Genomic DNA, 23,789 nt, shown 5'->3' with positions numbered 1-23,789 from the left:
TGCGGGAGTAAGATAGGAGCAGCAGTGGGCTTGGGAGGAGTGAGATACCGTCTGTGGAGGTGGGAGAAGAGTATGCTCTAGTTATCTTGGGGGTACTTGTCTGGTTTAAACACACACAGTTTTAGTTCTGTGGGAGCTTCATTTACAGTTTTTTGTAGCTTTCCCAATAAAGGGTCCCAGGCCAGCTGTGCGTCTGGCTGAGGTTCAATTTTGGTGTAACCTGAGTAATGTAAATTATTGCTTCTCTGCCTTCACCCAAGGGTGCTGAAAGGTGAAGAGGCAGGTTCAAAGTCTCAACAAAATCAGTGCGAGGCAGCTCTTGCTTTCCTTCTACAGGATTTGTTTATTGGGGCCGGGTGAGGATGTTCTCTCACTCTTCCTGTGGCATCTTTGTTAAAAACTAGGAGCCTTAAAGGAAGGGGCAAATAGGCACTTAGTTTGAGACTTCTGTGCTTCTTGGTGGAATATGTCTAGTATGGACAGGATAGTGCTTATGTGGCGGTGTAGCCCCTAGTGCCTCCAGCTCCTGCTTCCAGTGAGTCAAAGTGTTTAAAACTGAGTGGAGCTGGGATGTGGGGATGAATAAAAGCAGCTGTTCCCCCACCTGGCTAATTATACTGGGGCTGGAACCCTGGCACAGGCCTGGAGCAAATTGCTGTGTGGCAGCTGGGTGCAGATGATGAGGTGCTGCTTTGAAAAGCAGGTGCTTAAAAGCATGGTGAGCATAGCCTTGCTGTTGGGTTGAATGGCTTAGGGCAAATGTGTGTGCCTTCCTGTCTGTACTCCAGGCTAACTGGGATATTTAATTGCTGCAAGCATGCCTAACTAGTGGGTTACATGCTCCTATGAATCTTATATAGTTTTCTGTGTGGCAAAGCCTCTGATGGGAAATCTGCCTTCAGCCCGTTGTAGGAAAGTATCAGTTCAACAGCTCCTGAGATGCAGGATTTTGTTCTGTTTGTCTATCCAGTGAGCTGCAAGAGAAGTGGTTTTGCTGCTGGCTGCCCTGCACTTCCCAGAAAGGCATTGCTGCCTGCAGCTTCTCAGGGAAAAGGGCAAGTCGTGTCGCTCTGCAGCGTCCACCCTGCCAGGCACCAGGGTGGAGAGGTTAAACCACACTTGGTGGCAGGGAAGGACCGTGGTGGTGACAGGCAGCAGTCACAGCCATGCTGCTGGCGTAGCTGCCTGCAGAGGAGGCAGGGCAAGGGGAAGCCGGGATCCACCTCCTTGCGCTGGGAGTTGCTACGTGTTGTGAAGTGGGAGGCCCGTGGGCTTGTCAACAGTTTGTGATGCAATTCTGAGCTGGAAATGAAGTCAGCATATTTCCGTGTAACCCAATTCCTCTTCTGCCCCCTATGCATTTCAAGCAGCTGTTTTCTGGGACTGAGAAGCTGAAGTGATTTGAGAAGGCAAAGCTTCATGCTGCTGTAATGCTACAGCTCTGCAGTTAATAAATTGATAAAGTCCTCGTCATAATAAGTTACCCTGGTGCTGTGTAATCACAGCCCTAACTGAAGGACAGCTTTAAAACCTACACCCCTTGTTTTAAAAAGTGTGCTTATCAGGCTTGTATCTCATGTTTCTGGGAAGAAATTATCTGTGGCTGGAGGGGCTGTGGAGCTGGGAAGGATCCAAACAGCTTTTTTTGTGGAGCCTCCCAGAGCGGGTTAAGCGGCTGGGTAGAAACCTTTTCTCTGTCCTGGCCTCAGGAGGCTGCTACTGCACCCTCCATGAGCCCAGCCAGCTGCTGGCAGGAGAAGGATGGCTGATTGCTCACAAAGAGGAGAAAAAAACCCTCCCTTCCTAGTTTCCTACTTCTGTGGTTAAGGGAGTGATGCCTTGGGGCTGGAGGAAGCAGCTACTGTGCTGGGCACATGTCCCATGGTCCCCTTGGCCTTTCAGTGTCCCACCCCACTCCCCCTCAATGCTCCGTCTTTGTCTGACAGTTTTGCTGCCCCAGCTGGGTCTTGGCCCATCTACAAATCCCGTCTTTTGTTGTTTTTCCCCCTGTCTCAAAGCACCCCCACAGCATCTCCAGCTCGTGGCCTGTGTGAAGGGGTTCAGCCAAGCGCTGGCAAAAAATCCCACCTCCCATGGGGTGGTGACCATGTTGTTAACATGGAACCCCTGCTGCAGCAGCTTGTTGCTCCTTGCTGGCTGCTTTGAGAAGGGCTGCAGGCTCAGAGGAAACATGGAAACATCTGGTGTGCTGGGAGAGGTGCTGGTGGGGCCATGGAAGCTGGAAACCCCTTCTGACCCCTCTTAGGTACCTAGGAGAGCCATTCCTTGGCTTTGTCCTCAGTGTGGGCAGAGGGTGAGTGCTGGAGCCTGGGTGGGGGATGGTCCTGGAACGTTGTACAGCCCTCAACTTTGGCACAAGGAGGGAGAAGCTGTGAAGGGAAAACTTAAAATGGATGTAGGGAAGAGAGTTAGGTTTGTTTTGTTTGTGATTGGTTGGTTGTGGTTTTTTGTTTTGTTTGGGGTTTTTTTTAATGTGGTTTAGCTCAGTGCCAGAAGGGACTTTTTGTAAGCTTATGACATGCTTGTTGTCAGAGGAATAAAATTTCTTGTTTTTTAAAAAAAAAAAATCTATAGAAAACTTAAAAGCTGCAACTTGCTTCTTTCCCTTAGCAAGTCTCTGACTGTTGATCTGCCTCAGGCCAGCCAGCTGCAGTCCTGGTGGTGTTTTCAGCCAAAGCCATCTAGGGAGGATGTTTTTATTAAACAACAGTAGTATCTGCATCAAGATACTTCTACTTTTTCACACACTGCTGCTGCCTTGGAGCAGGCGAGGTACCTCCCTCTGCTCCTGTAGACCCACAGCTGCACTTCAGCTCTGCAGACACTTCCCTGGAATGCAGCTGCTGTTGTAAACTGGGACATTTCTGCACCAGCCAGCAAAGAAATCTGTGTCATCACCAGCCCAGAGCAGAAGAGCAGCCATTAACACTGTGTTCATTTAGCTTGTTCATTTTCCTCCTCAGTAGGAGGAAAAAAGACCTCACCAAGCCTGGAGGTATTTATCATAAACAGCCCCAAATGCATTGCCTGGAGCACAGCTGTGCTGGTTTGTGGTCCCTGCACCTTGGCTCCCTTTTGGTTGAAGCTGCAGCTGGAAGCTGTTGTGTGAACATCACAGTAAAGTGGCTCTGGCCAGGGCTGAGGGCTTGGGGGAGCTTTTTTTGGGTGCCAGCAAATGCTGGTGACCTTGGAAGTGCGTTCTGCAGGAGTGTGGTAGGATGTTGATGTGTGTAGCTGCTGGGTGTTCTGAGCCATTAGAGTTGCATTCATCTCCTACTTCTGGCAAAAAGAAGCACAACACCCTTCTATGCCTATTTAGACTACTTTGGTGTGTGATGCTAACCTCGCCAGTGAGGCAGTGGCTGAGCATGGTGAGAAAAATGCAAAGCAATCATTTTTCTGTAGTCCTGTTGCCCTGAGGGCCAACAGCTGGGGTTCACCTCCCCGTGACCAGCAGCAGCAGGAAGGACCACTCAGGGCATTTCAGAGAGCAGCCCCCTTTACTCCCATTGTATGCAAGGTATGGGCGTGCTGGCAGCCCTGCCAAAGCATTGCAGTTGTTTCATTTTTATAGGGCATGTCCAAAAAATTAAATGCCCGGAAGGGCTTTAAGGGTTAGCTTCCTAAATTCTTTGTGATAGAGTAGCTGAGGAAAGGCCATGTAAAGCTGGTTGCTCCCTCCCTGCTCACTGTGGCTGCTCAGCCAGCGAAGCCCCACTGCTGCTACTGGAATAGTCTGGTTTAAGGGCTGAGCTCCATCTCCTCTACCTACAGCTCTTTCTGTGCCAGCACCCCTGGACCCTCTGGTTGAGGTAGGGAGGGATGAGTTCTCTGCAGGTGTGTGGTGGCTGCAGCCGTGGAAGTGCCTGCAGCTGATGGTGCTTGGGTATGGTGCCCACAAAAATGTGTTTAAGGGGGTTGGTGGGGCTGAGTGCTTTGACCCCCATAAACTCACCTGATTTTTAATCTGAATGGGCAAGATGGCAACTGCCCACAAGTAGAAGGGGTTTCTGTTCATCACTGCCACGCTTACTGCAGGCCAGGCAGCTTTGGGAAGGACACGCAGGAGGAAAATCTAATGTCTGGGGGTGAGAGAGATGCAGCACTTAGTGCTTGCAGCCTCTCCAGCCACTGGAGTATAAACAACCTCTTCCCAAGGCTGGGCTTGCCTGGGTGGTGGAGTGAGGCTCTTCAGGAATCCTCACTGGCTTTTACGTGAGTGAGGCTTTGGAAATTAGAAAACAAACAAACAAACAAACAAAAGCCAACACCAAACAAAGCCAACACACCAAACAAAGCCAATGCCATCCTAACTTAAATTAGATGTGTGAAGCCCAAAGCAGGTGGGTCTCATTTTGCTCCCCTAGTGCTATCAGCCCTCCCAATACAGGCCAGTGGGGCAGCTGGATGAGTGCAGGCATGGGCCCGGATTGCTGAGCAAGGATTTTCCATAATCTCCTTCACTGCTTTTTTATCAGGCCTTTGACCTGGCCTGTTCCTCTCATCACAGTATCACGGTATGTTTGGGATTGGAAGGGACCTCAAAAGATCATCCAGCCCAATCCCCCGCGGGAGCAGGAACGCCCAGGTGAGGTCGCACAGGAACATGTCCAGGCAGGTTTTGAATGTCTGCAGAGAAGGAGACTCCACAACCTCCCTGGGCAGCCTGTTCCAGTGCTCTGGCACCCTTACTGAGAAGAAGTTTCTTCTCAAATTCAAGTGGAACCTCCCATGCTCCAGCTCGATCCCACTACCCCTTGTCCCACCACCTCTTGTCCCACCACCGTCACCGAGAAGAGCCTGGCTCCATCCCAGCGGCACCCACCCTTTATACACCTATGAACATCAACAAGGTCACCCCTCAGTCTCCTCCTCTCCAAACAAAGACTTCTCCCCAGTCTTCTCTTCTCATGCTCAATACTTACTCATCTTACAGCTGCCAAAAGCCTTCCCTGCCTCCTGGAGATGCTCAGGTCTCTGTGGAAATCCCACTCTCAAGAGTGAGCTCCAGAGGTAAAGCTAGTTAATGGAACAGAGCAGAAAAAGCAGTCTTTCTCTTCCTTTCAAGACTGAAATCCAACTGCTGCAGCTTCTCCCTTATTGATGTGCCTGTAGTTGCAGACATACTGGCTACAAAAGCCCAAACCCCTTTACAAGGCCATCAGGAGCAGAAATGCCCTCTTGGACAGCTGTCCTCCGAGGAGCGCCTTTTGGCTGAGGTGCTGCTGAGACCAGCACCGCGCAGCTCCTTTTGCTGAGCGGGCAAGAGGACTGGGTCACTCTCAGTTCAGCTGCTGGTGCTTGAATCTCACTCATTACACAAGCCCTTAGTGTGGTTTGCAAAAGCCATGCTCAATGGCACCTGTGTTTGCTGATCCCTTTGGCTTACAGGTGCCCCATGTTTCTCAGCCGAAGGTATTTATCAATTCCTTATTCCAAAATTAACTCAAATTTTTGTGTGTGTGGTTTATGAGAACTGAAGGTGGAAGAGTTTGACCCTCTTAAGCCAGAAGACAGATGTGAACTTTAAGACACCTGCTGCAGCACAGGCTGCTGAACTCTGGTGGAAAGGGCCTTTTTTTGATCTTTCCTGTTTGTCATCCTTGTGCAAATAATTAAGCACTCCATGAGGAAGGCTGACCCTGCAGCCTGGTAGCTACACATGGTCTCACTTAGGAGAGCCAAGAAGGAGCCTTCCAATCCTGCTACCAGTGTGAGAAACAGGCCAGGTTGTACCCAGCCGCAGCTCTTCGAAAAGCTGAAGCAGCAGAGCTGTCTTCTAGGTGAACCTGGAGTAATGGTTCAGCCCTGATACTGCGTTAGTGAGAAAAATGATTGGTTAGGAGTCAATAAATGCAGTGACTAATGAAAATGCCGTCCTCACTATGGGGATATGTGAACGTGGGTGGGCACAGCTGAGACACGCAGGAGGTACATTCAGCTAGAGCCAACTCCAAGCAGCTGGTGGAGACAACGCGTAGCTGACTGAAAGCATGGATGACTTGGGGAGTACTGAGACTGCAGCAGCTAGTGAGCTCCCATCCCACCCCAAGCTCTGTGTTGAAGACATGGTGTCAGCAGCAGAGGTCTCAACCACATCATGTTCTGCCAGCCAGCAGCTCATGTTCGCACTTTGTGCTTCCTGCTCCTGTTCCTCACACTGCCCTGTCTGTCCCACCAGCAAGCAGCCTCTGGACTGGCTGCAGCCAGGCTGGTGGAGGATGGGTGGAGCTGTGAGCTGGTGCAGAGGGGAGCAGGGCAGCACTGGGACCAGCCTGTCCTGTGCTCAGTTCAAATCCACGGCCCTTCCCCAGGCAGCAGTGGCAGGTGCTGGGCATGCACCTTCTCACCTGCTGCTTATCTGAGGGAACTGGGGCTGTTCAGCCTGGAGAAAAGGAGGCTGAGGGGATACCTGATCGCTGTCTACAACTACCTGAAAGGAGGTTGTAGCATGGAGGGTGTTGGTCTCTTCTCCAAAGTAGCAAGTGATAAGATGAGAGGAAACACCCTCAAATTGCACCAGGGGAGGTTTAGATTGGATATTAGGAAAAAGTTCTTCACGGTTGTCAGGCATTGGAACAGGCTGCCCAGGGAAGTGGTTGAGTCACCATCCCTGGAGGTGTTTAGAAGAGGTTCTTAGGGATGTGGTTTAGTGCTAGAGTTAGGCTAGGTTATGGTTGGACTCAATCCTGAGGGTCTCTTCCAAACAAAACTGTTTCCAGCCCACTGGAATGGAGATTTCTCTGCTGGGGCAGCTACATCAGCTCAGATCCATGCTGGTACCACATGGGCTTACTATGACAATTCTCATGTCTCAACTGGTCATTCGTAAGGAGTAATGCTAGACAGGCTTTTAATCTCATTTAATGGCATTTAGCACATTGATACTTCTGCTTGTGCCTGTGGGACCTGCTCATGGACCAATGTTTCAGCCACTAATATGCAAAAACATCTGCATGAGCAGAGTTCAGCAGCGAGCAGAGGCAGCAGCACATGGGAAGACCAGCGGCAAGTTGGTGTTCAGCACTGCTGTGAGTTCAGAGCTTAAATTAATCCAAATGTGGGAGCTGGGGAATCAGACTTGAACACCTACAAGCCGCCTCCTCTCCTTCGACAGATGGCAATCCTGCTAACAGCACTTCTGTAAGGTCCCTCTACAGCATATGCTGAGGGAATGGCAGGAAGATGTGCCAGGGGAGGTTCAGGTTGGACATTAGGAAAAGGTTCTTCACTCAGAGGATGGTGGAGCACTGGAACAGGCTCCCCAGGGAGGTGTCACGGCCCCAAGCCTGACAGCGTTTAAGAAACCATTTGACAATGCCCTCAGGCACATGGTGGGAATTTTGGGGATGTCCTGTGCAGGGACAGGAGTTGGACTTGATGATCCTTGTGGGTCCCTCCCAACTCAGGACATTCTATGTTCTATGAACAAGTGAAGCAGAGCTGGAGATTTTTTGCTGGTCGTTACGTGTTGGATCTAAGTGACAATGCCTCAAATACTGAATCATTATCACAGCCTCATGTGAAATTAGACTGGTCCCACAGTACCTTGAGTTACTGCAGAAGGGAGAACGTGGGGCCTGTAGCAGCATGTCTACCCCAGATGTTTCTGCCTCTGGGGTGGGGTGTGCTGCATGATCCCTGTGGCTTGGCTGCAGGCTGGATGATGACCTGCCAGCGGCACCTAACAACTCCACCTTCATCTTTCCCATGTGCTGCCAGCAGGCAGGAGCCAGCAGAGCCCCTGAATACCCGGCACAGGTCCTGGTGCCGGCACAGGTGAGCATCTCTCATCCTCTTGGTCATCACCTCTGTGGGCTCATTGTTCTTGTCTCTCAGGCTATGTGCATTTTGTGGCCGACCTTGGGGTTAAAATCTGAGTTGCACCCTAACAAGCCAGAAAGCCTTCAAAATCATGCAGGAAGCAGGTAAAATGATTAACAAGCTGCCTGGGTTCTGGACTGTCCACTGGGTATGTTTTCTTATTTGATCCTGGTGTAATGTTTCCTGGTTCTTTTTTTTGAAATGGAGTTTCCTCGCTGTCCCGTTCCCTATTGTACCTTGAAAACTGGCGCTGCTTCAAAGGCTGCAAGTGAACCAGCGCACCTTGGCTTTCCTCAACCTTTTTGTTGCTCGTTGATTGAAAACTCCACTGCTTGTTTATTTATGGCATTCTCCATGTTTTTAATGATCCCCATAAAGATCAGTTTTTTTGTAAAAAACAAAACCCATTAAAAAACAGTGTGCTTGGTACGCTTTCCTTCACTCCTAACTAGAACCTATTTACCCTGTCCAAAGACACTCTGCAGATCAATAAAATAATACCCACTTTATTTAGATCTTCTAGCATTCCATGCTGCTGATTAGGTCCCTCTCAACTGAAGACAAATTGTGAAGCAGTATACTGACACAAAACCGAAAATACAGGCAGATCCAAAATACCTTCCTGCCAAACTAATCCTGCTGGGGCTCCCACTGAAGGTAACATTATCCCTCTGAAATGGCACAGTCATTTTTACTCTGAATACAACACTCCTAAATGCACGGCATTCTCCTGCATGGTTTTAGAAGACCGCGTGAGGACAAACACAAGGGAGAAGCTGACCTAGACTTTCCAGGTGCCTTCGCTGCTCGAACAGGATGCGAATGTAGCAAAGGAGCCCAGCTCATGCAAAAACTGGAGTTCTCGTCCTACACGCTTGCAAATGGAAGTCTCTGGAGCACTCAAACAGGAAGAGGACGACAGTGTGTGCAGGCTCTGGCTATTGCTGGGGAGCACATCATGTTCCATGGCAAGACATGAAGGCTGACATCCTGGGTTCCTCTCAGCATCCTCGGATATCTCCGGTGGCCATCAGCAAGCTGCGTGTTGCTCGCAGAGCCTGAGAAAATGGGAGTAAATGGTGATATTTATGAAATCACACACACACATCCCTGGAACGTGGTCTGTTTTTAAAAACGTCTCAGCAGTCCATCTAGGAACTGGATGCTTTGTGCCACGGAAAGATGAGCACCAGCAGGAGGCGCATCTGTAGAGAGATACTTTCACAAACAATTACAGAAAAAAATTAATTGAGCAAAATTAAAATGTGTGACTTACACACAGGGGGTCAGAATTGTTTTACAAACTTCCAAAGGCGTCTGACCCCCATCTGAACCCTTCATTGCTTCCAATTGGACCAATAATGGAATGTTTGCTTTTCACACAGATCCATTATTTTATTACTATGTGGAGAAGTGATGCACACATCTGATGGGCCTGAGGGAATGTGAAAGTTGTGCTATAAAATCTCACCTTCTGGTTCATTTACAGGTATACTACTGATTTTTTTCCCCACTCTGTTTTCTTTGCTGTTTTTTAACATAAAAACTTTGAGAATATATTTAAATAGTCCTGTTCCATCCCCCTTCATGCTCCCCACAAAAAGGATGCTGAATAGACGACCATTGCAATATGCATTTCAAAAACAGGGGAACAGAGACACAGATATATTAAGCAGTCATCTCCAAACACAAGGATACCCTGTAGCAAAGACGGCAATAAAAACACAGTTTGAAAAAACCATTAATACCTATGCTATCTTAATGACAACACGTGTTCAGTCAATAATGTAGAATGTTGCATGGTAAAAATTAAAATAATGTTTTTATTGGTACGCTTAAACAGACAACATAGGTAACATCATTTTAAAAAAACCCAAAACAGAACAAGTGAAAGATAAATCTATTCCTTGATGTACCTAATAGACAGACATTTCATTTTTTTTCCCACCTGGAGGGGACTGTCATCTTTCCACTGACCTGTGTGTCAAACTGCCTTCGATTTAGGCCTTTTTAACTGTGATGATTTGTTCCCATGGAGCCTATGGACTGTGATGAGCACTGCGGTTGTGGCTGTTTCTCCTAAAACCTGATCCTAAAGGGAGCATCATGTCTGTTCCACTCAACCACTGTACAAAGGGTTGTGCATCTTTTCAGCCCTCCAGGTGAAGCCCTGGCAGATCCCAGCAGGAGTGGGGGAATTAACCTGGTTCTACTGGAATGTGAAACCACAAAGTTACGGGTTTCTCTAGGACAAGTTTTCCTTCAAAGTCATCGAGAAAAAGCAAGATCAGAACTCAACAGAATTCTAATAAAGATAAATCTAATAAAAGTTTATTCTATAAATATTTTTCCTGTCAAAAGACAAAACACTTATAGAAATGTACAAGAAATATTAATTGGAAAAAAAAATGAAGCCACAGAAAGTGACAAAGTATCAACTCCTTTAATTTAGCTTTAATCTTCCAGAATTGCGCTACGCTCGGTCCTGTCTGTAAACCCACCACGGTCCCCTCAGTGCAGTCACTAATTTGCTCTTCATAAAGACTTTTGTTAATCACTCTTTTCTTCTCCTTGGTAGTGTCTGTATTCTGGCTTCAGCTCCCATGTGTTTTTGTGAGTCCCCTTCACGTTGTAGATGCCTATTTCTCTTAAAATTTCTTTCAAGTATATCTGAAAGGAAACAAAAATTAAAATTATGTAGGCAGGTGATTTCCACACAATGTCACACGATCTGCTCAATCACATCCACTTGGTTCATAAAAACAACTCGCTGGACAGCAGCGTTGGCTGATCGGCGCTCATTTGTGTCATTAACAACTCTCTGATAGACTCTGACCCCAGGCACCAAGAGGGATTAGAGCAGCCTGGGTGTGATGCCCAGTGCAAGCCCCAGGGATTACAGAACCATAGAATGTCCTGAGTTGGAAGAGACCCACGAGGATCATTGAGTCCAACTCCTGTCCCGGCACAGGACAACCCCACAGTTCACACCATGTGTCTGAGGGTGTTGTCCAGTCTCTTCTTGAACACTGTCAGGCTTGGGGCCGTGACACCTCCCTGGGGAGCCTGTTCCAGTGCTCCACCACCCTCTGGGGGAAGAACCTTTTTCCTAATGTCCAACCTGAACCTCTCCTGGCACATCTTCCTGCCATTCCCTCCTGGGCAGTCCCTGTGCAGCCCTGCTGGGGTGCAGAGAGGCAGGTTCCAGCTAGATGGGTGCTCCATACTGAAATGAAGCTCCCAATGCCTCCGAGAAGCAGTGCTGAGGTTACAGCAGACCTGCAGCAGCAGCACCCACAAACACGTGAGCTCACAGAGATGCTCCCCAGCTCCGGTCTCAAGAGGAGGTGCTTGCAAAATCCAAAGGCAGAGACATGGCTGAGGTACCTCAAGTGTCAGACATGCAGCGGGTCTGAAAGTTTGTACATTCCTATATTTCTCACACAACTGTGGAGGAGTGGAGGTACAGGCAGGCTTATCATAGAATAGTTTGGGTTGGAAGGGACCTTCAAAGGTCATCTAGTCCAACCCCCTGCAATGAGCAGGGACATCTGCAACTAGATCAGGTTGCTCAGAGCCCCATCAAGCCTGGCCTGGGATGTCTCCAGGGACAGGGCACCTACATCTCTCTGGGCAACCTGGGCCAGTGTTTCACCACTCTCAGTGTAAAAAATTTCTTCCTTGTGTTCCTCATTGCTTGCACATTTCTTTCTGCCCTGGCAGTTCCCCAGGGTGGTAGGACTCAGCTGCTCTGCAGGTCTGGACATTGTTGCCATCTCACACGTCTTCCTCCTGCTGGACTTTCTCCACCTGAGCTAAAAGCTCTTGGCTTTTCAGCTTCCTTGGGCTGGGATTATTTCAAAGCTCTCTGCCCTATTCAGAGTGCACCGAAGCCCCAAGCTTTTGGTTTTCATGCTGTTCCACAGAGCTTTAAGCATTTTATTATGGCCTCATTTTTAGAGGAGAGCTGAGTAGGTGCCAGTGATTTTTCTATTATATTGCAATATTAAGGCTAGGAAGATAAATTTAAAAAAAACAACAAGTCAAGCTATGATAATCAGTAGTATAACCTTCGACACAAGATAGCTCACTAATATCATCCTCCTTTACTCTTTACAATAAACACCAGTAATTTGTTTCATTTTTTAAAGAGCCGTTTGCCTGCTTGTTTGTTTAAATATTAATCGGGACTGACTCGAATAGATTGCCATGGCAACCACAGACCACAGTTTAAGAATCCCCACATTAAATTCATAATGGCTTTAGTTTGAGCAATTTAATCCTCTTTGAGTGTGTATATTGAACTGGAGTTACTGGAACCCTTGTATTTTCTGTATCTACAGTTCCACTAAGTGAAAATATCAACATAATCCATATCATTAAAAAAGCAAATATTTGTTGATGACATAGGAAAAAAGAAAAGCCAATTGCCTGGTCTCTTCCCATTTTTGCCAGAAGTCAGGAAATAAGTAAAAAGTATGTTCTCAAGTCAGTAAATAAAGTTTCTTTGAGAGAAATGGATGGTTTCTCTCCAGGTACACATCAAAAACGTACAAAGCAAAAAAAATTCAGATCCTACACTAACAACGATACTTTGTTTGGACTCATGTAGCAAAGTAATTCTTAAAAACCTATCTCGAAGCAACAAGGGGTATTTAAAAGATGACTGTGTGCAACAAGTACACAGACTGTGTATACAAGCCAGTTTCTTAGGGTGTTGCCTTTGAGCAGGAGCCGCGCGCGGGGCACAAGGGGTTCATTCTGCACTGTGGGGATGGCTCCTCTGTCCCAGGTTCCCAGCACAAACCCCAGCAGGTGGCAGCAGGAGATCAATACACGTCTCCTAACACACCTTTCCACATCTCTATTGCAGGAATGCTGTCATTATTTGAGAGTCAGGCGTTCAAGAGAAACGGCACTTGCTACTACAGCAATTAGTGCGCAAGCGGTTTGGACGGTGACGCTGTTGTTGCACAATGCATTTTTTAAAAGCTGATCAAAGCAGGTGTAAAAGCAGTTTCTATATGAGTATGTGTAGATGTGTACACCTGCGTATCCACTGCTTTGTCTGCAGTCCCTGTGCATGCACACAAAGCAGCTTTCAGGAGCGTCACCAAGAGGCACTTCAAAAGATGGCAGAGTGGGTGGAAGAAACACACTCAGAGTCAAGGTTAAATTCCACTCCGACACAAATTCCACACAGACAGATTAATGAGAACTCGAAGAAAAATCATGATTGCACCTCGTCCTGTGAAGCGCATCTATATGCAGCTCCTGGGCTGAGAGACCAAGTCTGCACCTGGGAAGCCGGGTCACGAGGGTGACGATGCCCAAGGGCCCAGGCAGAACGAAACCGCTATGGCCGTGTGGCCCGTGGCTCCCAGCAGCTCGCTGCGGTTTGGCGGCAGCGTCTTTGGGGGACATTTTGCATGATGCAATTCTCATCTCTCAATACATGCTTACGCCTCCAAACCACCCACTCAGTTAAATGAAGGCTACTTTTAATTTCAACTCGTTTTCAGACCCAGTTCCCCAAGCTGTTCTGCTCTTCTCTGGGCAAAACTTCCATGAGTTTTGATACAACAGCATAACAAATTTGAACAAAACCAACCCATACTGAACAGTGACTTAACGTCTCTGCCACAAGTATCAGCACTTCAAGCTGGGACTGTGAACTGCAGCAAGTGAGGACTTCCAACATATCCCATGTGCCATCTCCACTGTGGAGACGCAAGTGGTTTTGGGGAGGGTAGCTGAAAGCATCAACCCAAAAAATCACTCTGCATGGACAGATAACGCTGAAATATAGTGGCTTTTAGATAATTACAGATCAAGGATAATCCTGCTGTACTGTACCATACTTGAGAACAAGTGCCTTGATGAGTGCAGGGGATGTTATGAATTTTCCTGCAGGATGACTTTTCCTTCCAGAAAACAGGACCCTCCACCTGGGTCATCAAAAGAAAACTCTCACTCCATTTCTTTCCAGTGATGCCAAATACTGAATTTTAGAGCCTGGTGAGCGCTAATCAGGAGCCCACAATTTCTTCTCAGAAAGGGACTGAATATGTTTAGATACATATAATTCTAACACAGAAGCTAATCTGTAAGTAATCGGTGCATTGTTCCTGCTCCGGCAAGGGGACTGGACTAGATGATCTTTTGAGGTCCCTTCCAATCCCTGACATTCTGTGATTCTGTTCATTTATGGCAACCTCTGCTCTGTTATACCTTCCCTCATGGGTTTTTTTTGCATAAAAAGTGATATGTTATTATAGAATTACAGCATTAAAAACTCAACTTCCAAGCTCTGACAACCCTTCTGAAACTTTGAGGGGAAAAAAAACCCCATCATATTTAGGATAACCATTACTTAAAGCTGAAATAAAAGAATAAAGTACAAATAATCTACTTTATTTTGAAAAAAATACAGTTCATATCAGACCACTGGTTCCATACTGGCTCCATTCTTCATTGGTCACTCACATAAAAAGCATATTTTATTCTCAGCCATTAAGTCCAAATCTAGAATTACTGCAATATTTCCATGGAGCACTTGGTATTTATACTTGGGTAGGTGGTAGCAGATCTGCCTACTATGGCAAATTGTTATTTTTCATTAAAAAGGAAAACAAATAAAACGAAGTTTCCCTAATACAACGGTATGTTGCATTCAGAAGAGACTTGTTTTGTGATTTCATGACTGCAAAATAAAGATGGCAGCAACCTCCTGTGTAACATGCAACATATTCTGCTACAAGGATTTAATTTACTATTTACATTTAACACCGTGTAAGAAAAATGCCCTAAGATGGTGATTCCCTTAGACAAATGCATTTTAAATATTATTAGCCAGTGATGTAAGCACGTAGAACTTCATTTTAACAGAAGCCGAGGAGACAGCAGCAGCATTTTTTCCCTCATGACTGAAAATAACCTCAACATTTAGAAACTCAGAGGAGAAATTACATACCCAGACAATCTTAGACACTATGACAGAAAATAAAGCAGTAGAACACTCAGCAGAGATTAATTAGCAGCCAACCTCTGTACAGCAGAGGGAAAGCATGCCTATTCACCTGTTGGCATTTTACATTTTTTTGTCAGGTATAGCTGCTCTGTGAACAATAAAGTCACAGTGGGCATTAGGAATAGATACTTTATTTGCAGGAAAAAAAACCCTAAGTTGCATACCAGAGGTTGAAGTCCACAGCAACAGGGATGCTCGCGCAGGAAGGAACCAAGAGATGGTATTTTTAAATGGAAATGGATGCTGTTAGCAACTCCCTACAGAAGTTTTCAACAGGAACCCAGATGGGAAATGACGATAGCTTTGGATGACAGGTAGATGACGTACTGAAAGATAGTTTTGAATTTATCACCATACTGGCTACCCAGTGAACAAAGGAAGGCAGAGGATTTTGGTCAGTTATTTTCTCAGCATATTTGAGTGCAAGGAAGCTGAATGGGAACTGACACTGATGGCAAAACCCCAGCTGGGAATGAACACGAAACCTCTCACTTTCGCACACAGCTCAGAACTGAGACTGCACAGCCCACTCGAGAGAAGAGGGTTTAACAGTTTGACTGATCTCAGGAGCCCTGTGGGACTTTTAACTGTCAATAAAGACTCAAATAAGAAACACAGGTGCAATGATACAGCCCAAATAACAGATGATGTTGGGTAAAATTAATTTACAATTTCCTTTTAATGTATCTGCATTACTACAGTAGTTAAACAAAAGGGCTAGATTTGCTGAGACGAAAGTACACAGCACAGATCCACTGTGCCATGAGCAGAATATATTCAGGAGCATAGTTTAAGAAGGACAGCGATGGGCTACGAAGTTGTACGTCTAATCCAAAGACAAAAACTGGAGTAATCTCGCCCAGCTTTTGGTGCTTAATGAAGAAATTCATGTCAGAAGTGCAGTTTTCCAGGCTCCTTTGAGCTGACGCAGAGAAGCCAGTACATTCAAGAGGCAAATCACATCAGAGAAGGAAGAACACTTTTGTTCTCCCATGGCTTAAGTGGGAGTTGCGGGTGACTATTTCTAGCTGAAGTCGTGTTAGATGGGCTAAATCTGCATCTACTTACATTCAAAGTGATCAAGATAGTGGCTGTCACACCTATCTCTTAAAAAAATGAAAAAAATCCTTCAGATTTTCTTGCCAGTCCCTCCATATCTTCCTCCTATTCCTTCCTCCTCAGCTCTCACGATCCACACATCTCTGCCACACAGATAAGGAGTTGACTTATTACATAAATGAATGGAGTAGAAGACATGAATACATTATCCAACTGGTTTCTTCTGAGGTACTAGAATACCGTGAACCGACATGTATTTGAATTGAGTAGTATCATCTTTGTGCAGCTTCTTAACTGAACAGATTGTGCACCTCATTTATACAAATTCTGATACAGATCCACTTAATTCTAAACATACAAAGTGAGTAAAACTAGTAAGCATCTCCATTTTTCCCTCTCTTTTACAGAGGAATAATAGTTTAATTTTTCATTTTTTTAAATCCAGATGTCACTATTCCTTCTTCTGTCTCAGATCAAACAACCTTTGAAATCGTTGTTACGTTTAGATTCAAACATAATTAAGTCCCTTTTAAGTCTTCTGAAAACTGCAGCTAGGTTGAGGATATATATCAAAGTCAGCAGTGACAAGCATCAAATCATCAAAGATATTTAATGTATCCTTGTCTTCGCCTGACCCTGCCTGGTCTGCTCAAGGAAAGCTTGAACAAGGGAAGAAGGGAAAGAACTGGAAAGTTCAGGTTCATAGATGAAGGGGCTGGCAGGCACTGCAGGATAACACGATCATCATTTGAGCACACATCTTCATGTTTTTCTTGCTTGTATATCAAAACAGCGTTTAAAAAATAAAAACAACAAACCACATATCATACCCATAAACTATAGTCTAAAAATTATTATAATTGTAAAGGAAATTAAGTGATATTAGGGGTGTTGACATGATGTCTGAGCTCCTAACATGGATAATGCATACATTTAATACTAATATAATGAAACGCAATTTTCTAGACCCACGGAAAAAGAGTAACCCTCACTGCTGTTCCAAGATAAAGTTCAGAAGCTGAAGGAAGGGCTGACCACTCACACCAGCTCTATAATGCCAACAACAACAGAAATAGGCCATCGCTTCAGTGAGGACAGGAGTGTAACATGGGAGACATCAGAGCATTATAGAACTTGGTTTCTAGTATTAAAGAGAACCTAAATAAGAAAGAGACTGTTTAGGTTAGTTAAACCACCTCTGTCAAGAGAAAGCATACGCTCTGCAATGCTTAGTATCCTACACAGTGCTACGATAGCAAGTTTAAAACTTGATGATTTCCATTTGTTGTAAAAGACATTTAGAGAGCTCTTTCAAAGGTATATGGTGTATATTAAACTGTTTTCTGGGTATGGAAAATATACACAATAGTAACTACTGAACGTGGTTATATTGCAAGACTACTAGTACGTACCACCGGCTGTTTTGTTATGTCCACCAGGTCTTTAATGTTGTAATACTGATGTTTCTCAAAGGCTGAAAAAAGCATGTCCAACACTTGTTGTTTATCAGCTCGAGCCCGTTTTCCATCTTCTTTCTTCTTCTTCTCATATTCAATCTATCAGATACAAAACACATTTTAAAGACATTCATCTGTAATGCTGTATAATTCTCAGTGCTGAACATTAAGACATAAAAAACCCTCTTATATTTAATAAAACACTGTTCAATGACTCAGTTCTTTTCATCTGGAAATTTTTCTTTTGAGCACTCAAATGTTCTTTTACGAACATAAACTAAGCATTTTGTCCTCCGCACAATAAGCTTTTCAGATATATATCTCTACTTTATCCAGTAAAAAAACCCAGAAACAGAGACTTCATGATGTCCCCAAACATGGAGAGAGAATTAACATTAGTACAGGATTCCAAACTTAGATGGTATTTTCACTCCACTTCTGTTGATATCAGCTTCTGAAGTATAATGACAAATATCAAACAACCTACAGATTACTATATTTGGGAAAATCCACAGACCAACACGTCTACATCCCCTATCATAACAACCACCTGCCCAAAGGATGCTCAAATGGCCCTTGGGTGCTGCCTCATCTGTTCCCGAAGCAGCACTCAAGGCAACCACTCCACCAACACAAAACCAATCTTCACTGAGTGAAGACACACTTCAAGGATGTGTTGGGTGGTATCTCTTCAGGAGAAACCTGAGTGGCACACACAAAGTTCCACTAGTCCAAAAAACCCCACTCAAGCAAGTAGAGGCCCCTTGCTGCCGCACACCATCCTATTTCAGAATGCATATTAGAAAGTATTTAGCTACTATAATCTGCACAATATCACAAGATATTTTTGCAGAAACTTTTATCTCTGCCAGCCTCCAAAACTGTTTCTTGCGTTTCCTCACATTCATCCTTGGAAGCAAGACTTACACAGACCTGCACATCCCAAACAAGCCCCAGTCACTGCAGAGCACCAACCGCAACACCTGCCAGCACGTCACCCACCCCCAACACCACCCACCCTCGATAGCGAAAAACCACCAAGCTCCTAGGAACCAAAAAAAGTGACCCAGAAAGTAACAGATTTCCTGCAATCATCATGTGCTTTCAGGCAAACTGCACAGGTGGATCCCAAGAAGCACAACACCCAGCAGAAGAGAAGCCCATGAGCAATATGGGACACACACTTGGCTCCCAGTGGGATAATTTTGTATGGGAGTCGTTCCACCTCTGATGTCTCAAGCCTGATCCTCAAAATGAAGACCTTCAGAGAAGAAGCTTAGAAATGAAAATTCACAGTTCTACTGGATACCAAAAATCTTATTTTTTAGGAGAGATTGGTTTTATGGCACAATTCATTTTTTCCTACGTCTCCTTGCCAGCTAACCCCCTCCTACTCTCTGAGAGAAAATAGCCTGTCTCTTGGTCTCTGTCCCAACGTGGCTGAAGACTATTACCACCTTTGCCGTTGCTCACAGGTCTCTGGCCAGCCAACTCTCTCTTTCAAATCCCAAAACAGATGGACGTTGTTAAACTGAATGCAGAGCAATTTTTCCCAACCTGTACCTTGAAATCTGTTGCTTCTGCTGAAAATCGAGGATGGGCTTGGGCAACCAAATACTTGTCTGCTTTTCCAATTGCATGTTAGTGTTAGGGAAGATACAACCTCTCCACACAAACCCGCACTATTGATTTCTATCCACTAATACACGTTAGTGTAGTTATTTAACTCTTTAGCCTCTGCATTTAAAAAAAACAATCTTCAAAACAGTAATAGCTTTGCAACAATAGCAAACTGTAGCACCAAGTAAAACGGCTTCACAGAACATCATCTTGGCTGCCATGATCTACAGCAGAACTGCTACGCCAGGAAAACTACAGTAGCAACAAAAATCTAGGACACTGGCCTTGCTATAAACAATAGTAATAAAAACATTTATTCTGAAAGTCCAACAGACAATTCATTAGGAACCTCTGCTGACCTTGAGAAGGTTTTACTTGTAAGTTTTGGAAGCCCGACTGTGGATTCAATCTCTGTTTGTCTGCCGGGATAGTTTCACTACACAGGATAATGCCAGTAGACTGCATCTAGTCGTAAATACATGAACTAGAACTGCAATGGCATTGAAATATTTATGAACACGTCTACTCAGGTGACGCTCTTTAAAACTACAAATCCAAAATACAGTCAGGAAACATAACAGAATATTAGTACACAGCTAAAGAGCATAATATGACACCATTCCCGTGGCTGCAAGCTGAACTCTTTACCAAGTGTCATGGGCAGGCTGCACTCAGGGTTCCCTGCAACTCCACCAACAAAGCAGTCTCTACTGCATATATTCATGTAGTCATATAGCTATTGGAGAAGCAGGGAAATTCTCATTCACCCAATAGTCTACTGTGACCTACAGCACCATCCATGGCCTGATGGGTGAGCACAGGTTTCTGTATGAAGCATCAAAATAGATTATACAAAGAGTGGGATGTGGGATGGCCCTTTACTGCATGAAATATAAGATGAAACCAGAGATGTGTGAAAGTGCTTGTCTCTTCTGCTACCTGCAAGTAAGGAATACACTCAATCAACTACCTGACTGCCAAAAAAGTTCTCTATGCTGTATTTTCATCTGACCTGACAATAGGCAGTTTGAGGCATTAAAAATGCTTTTAATTTACACCTCGCTTAAGTCAGAATTTACTAAGATACATGATGAACATTTACATTTTTCCTGCCAGAGAAACCATCTCTCCAGGGCAATGATTTACTACCACTGTCATGTTCTAACTCAGTGCAAAGCTGTAGGGACTTGCTGCAAGGACAGTGGTGCATTCTGAGGACAATGAAGTATGCAGGGTTTTAGACATGCATTTTGAATTTATTTTAGCATGATAGCTGTCCCTTTGGTATTAAAAAATACATGGACCTGTCACATCTCAGGCTACAGTGTTAAGCTGATACTTCATGCTAGCATTGAAAGCACCTGTTATGATCAGAACCCCATTACACTGCGTATTTTGGAAGTTGCATTTCCACTTACAATAACAAATTTGGTTTCTATTTTATAGTATTATTTGAAAATGGCTTATTTGCCTTTTAAGCTGGAGAGAGTCAAAGAGCAAATCCACCAGCCCACAAGCAGTGAGACTGAAAGTGCTTCAAATAAACAGATGAGTAAGATCATCACAAAGTATGGCAGTATCGTCATTTTACATGGAATGAGACCAAGGTAGAGAGAATACCTGGCATGCACAAAGTTGCAGACAGCACCATGTTACATTATGTTTTCAGAAGAAAATTAGTCATCAGAAGCAACCCAAACATTAAAAAAAATCTAATCTAGTTGAGTAAAACAAGTTTTTGTCCAGTCTGAATACTGCTCCAGATTTTTTCTCTTTTGGTATTCCATAGTCAAACACAGGAATTACCGTCCCATAGGATATACTGTACATTTCTTTCCACATAAGAAGGAAAGCAAGAACTACAACTTTATGGGATCCTCTTCAAAAACCAAGACACTGACAGTATGTTCTTCTGGAATCAGAATTTTCTAGTTAGCCACTGCAATTAACAGTAGTGAGTCTTTCTTGAGCCTGAGTTTTCAGCCTTTTTTGACTCAGGGATTCAAAGAGTTTTCCCATTTCTCTGTGCAGCTGCTGATCAGGTCATGGCTGATACTGGTTAACACCACCTTACTGGATTTCAATAGAGCCCTACTGCATTTGAGGCACTGCCTTATGGGAGACTAGGACCAGGGACTTAATGTTTTGAATATATGCACATGTTAACATTTCACAAGAGGAGGAGATGGATTAACCTGCCTTAATTTGCTGCCAGAAAAGCTTTTGGTACTTTAGAGGTCAGGTCCAGAAGACAGTAGGTGAGAAAAAGGCATATCTCTTTACAAAGATTGTCCGAGTTCTGGGTTCCTATGTACATTTGAGGTCGCTTCTCAGTGAAGACCATATATTTGTTTTTAAGGTTAGCAATTTTTCCCTGACTCAAAGCAATTCAAGTTGAAGGATGTGATGTGAAAGATAAAGACAGCCAGTTACAGGCTGCATCACTGCCCTAACAGCAGCTGTTATGCCTGCTCTTACCAACCCTTCTGCAATTTTCTACCCCTCAAACAACACAAACAAAATGAACAAGAAGAAAACCAGAAACAAACTGCAACATCCTCAGGCGGAAGGTCAAACTGAAGTGATGGAAGAAACCAATCTTCTCCTTTCACCTGGGGAGCACTGGGAAAACTGTGACCAGCAGGAGGAGGTAGGTTCTCCTCTTCCTTTACTCTGCCATGATGAGGCCGCATCTGGAGTACTGCCTCCAGTTCTGGGCTCCCCAGTTTAAGATGGTCCAGAAATGACTGGAGGGAGTCCAGCAGCAGGCTACGAAGGTGATCAGGGGCCTTGGGACATCTTTCTTATGAGGAAAGACTGAGAGAGCTGGGTCTGTTCAGCCTGGAGAAGAGAAGGCTGAGAGGGGATCTTATCAGTGTTTATAAACATCTCAAGGGTGGGTGTCAAGAGGATGGGACCAGGCTCTTCTCAGTGGTGCCCAACAACAGGATGAGGGTCAATGGGCACAAACTGAAGCACAGGAGGTTCCATCTGAATACGAGCAGAAACTTCTTTACTTGGAGAGTGCCAGAGCACTGGAAAAGGCTGCCCAGAGAGGATGTGGAGTCTCCTTCTCTGGAGACATTCAGCTCCCACCTGGACACATTCCTGTGTGATCTGCTCTGGTGAACCTGCTTTAGCTGGTGGGTTGGACTAGGTGATCTTTAGAGATCCCTTCCTTCTAACCCCAACCATTCTGTGATTCTGTGGGTTTTGTTTGGTTTTGTTGTTGTTGTTCTTTTCTTTTTTTTTTTTTAAGGAGCAAGAACAAGGGTGAAGCACTGAAGTTATTATTCCTTCTGTGCCTGACAAAGCTGTGGGAACAACGCGTAAGTAACACGGCATAATGGGAAAAGCTACTGGGACTCTCAAGCCAATCTCTGAGAGCAACAATGAAAAATCCATGGTACTGTTTGTGCCTCTTCAAATGACATATAGCGAAAATGTGCTTAGCTAGCAACTAGCTACGAGCTACAACTCTCTCCATGTGAAGAAAAAAAATGACTCGCTTTAAAATTGATGCTTCCTACACAAAGGAGCAAAGTAACAATAAGGAAATTCAACATTAACTTCACTGATCTTGGGTCTCTGACAGGACTATTTCACAAATGGGTATAAAACAGTCTCCTGGAAATAACATGAACTAGACTTTTTAACCAAAGCACAATCTTTTTTTTTGCTATAATAGTAAATTGTAATGCTCAGCATTCTTCTTTTTCTATTGTTTTAGTGCACACTCTTCCCAATAGGAACATCTATTTTAAATTCTTTGGATGATCTGAAGTAAATCAAGGATGAGTATTTGCATTCCATTTACAAATGCAATGTGGATATGCTAAAATTCTTAATTCATTAATGTATAAAAACAACTTGCACAGAAAACTGAATATCAAACCCTCCCTTTGTTGAAAAGTTATTTGCAGCTGGGGCCCCAGTTGCCCACGTTTTAATTAGCAACATTCCGGCATCTCCCTCCAACTTCAGCAACAGCTCCCGCTGTTGTCTGAAAACACGGAGCGCATTGTCAAGTGATATTAAAAAAAAAGCGTGGTATCTGTCGCTGTTTTCTTCTTTTTGTCTTGTGAGTACACTGCTCACAGCAAGCTACAATGCAGCCTTTCATTTTTTTCCTTCCTGTTTTCCTTGCAAACAGGATTTTTTATGCAGTAAGCGTAAAGCACTTGTTGAGAGCCACATTAGAGAATGCATGTACACGGTAAACTAATTGGATTTCTTTAAAACTGTGTGGTTTTTAAATTTAAAAAGCATTAAAACATTATTTGATTTAATGGAAGGACCATTTTAGAACAAGCTGTCTGGAGTGGAAGGTGTTTTTCCCTGCAAGACTTCATACAGAAATCAATTTCTCTTTGTTTACCTTCTCAGGATGTTGCTAAGTTTGCTGAAAAGCTGCCAGAATTTCCCTCTTGAAGGATTCATTAACACTGAAACTGATGTATTACACTGCTTCGGTAGACAGCTAATATGAAGGTGATAAAGAAGTGAGACTAAATCTAAAGTTTCATTTAAAGATGTTTGAAAAAAGTCTTAAAGGTTTATGCATCCCCTGAAGCAGAGGTACCCATCTCTTTAGTACAGGAGAGTGGGAAGAGGGGAGACCACAAAGAAGCCTCTGAAGGGGTAACCAGGACCACTAGAGAACTCTCCTGCTGTATTACAAAAAATAATTAAGTCACAGAAAGATCCTAACTGCAAGAACATTTACTGCAACCTTTTAAAGATGCGTATCACATACAGATATACGGAAAACGAAGGTC

The 23,789-nt window shown here is 44.5% G+C and overlaps 1 protein-coding gene and 1 long non-coding RNA gene across 2 annotated transcripts in view; one reads left to right on the top strand and one right to left on the bottom strand.

Moving 5' to 3' along the window:
• Positions 1–7,755: 7,755 nt before the first annotated feature.
• LOC308052763 lies at positions 7,756–10,133 on the top strand. Its single transcript, XR_013923584.1, has 3 exons — positions 7,756–7,949; positions 9,231–9,334; positions 9,850–10,133. It is a non-coding gene; the product is annotated as an uncharacterized lncRNA (long non-coding RNA).
• A 133-nt stretch (positions 10,134–10,266) lies between these two features.
• The window catches only part of GTF2F2 (general transcription factor IIF subunit 2), a 95,118-nt gene continuing 81,595 nt past the window's right edge, over positions 10,267–23,789 (bottom strand). Inside the window, exons 8-9 of the mRNA XM_080363378.1 lie at positions 17,347–17,490; positions 10,267–10,515 (exon numbers count right to left, since the gene is read on the bottom strand). Coding sequence (XP_080219504.1) covers positions 10,396–10,515; positions 17,347–17,490 — 264 coding nt within the window. The 3' untranslated portion in view covers positions 10,267–10,395. The remainder of the gene's footprint in view (positions 10,516–17,346; positions 17,491–23,789) is intronic.

This window comes from Nesoenas mayeri (assembly GCF_963082525.1).
Source record: "Nesoenas mayeri genome assembly, chromosome: 1".
Classification (NCBI taxonomy): domain Eukaryota; kingdom Metazoa; phylum Chordata; class Aves; order Columbiformes; family Columbidae; genus Nesoenas; species Nesoenas mayeri.
This window is presented reverse-complemented; position numbering and strand designations above follow the sequence as displayed.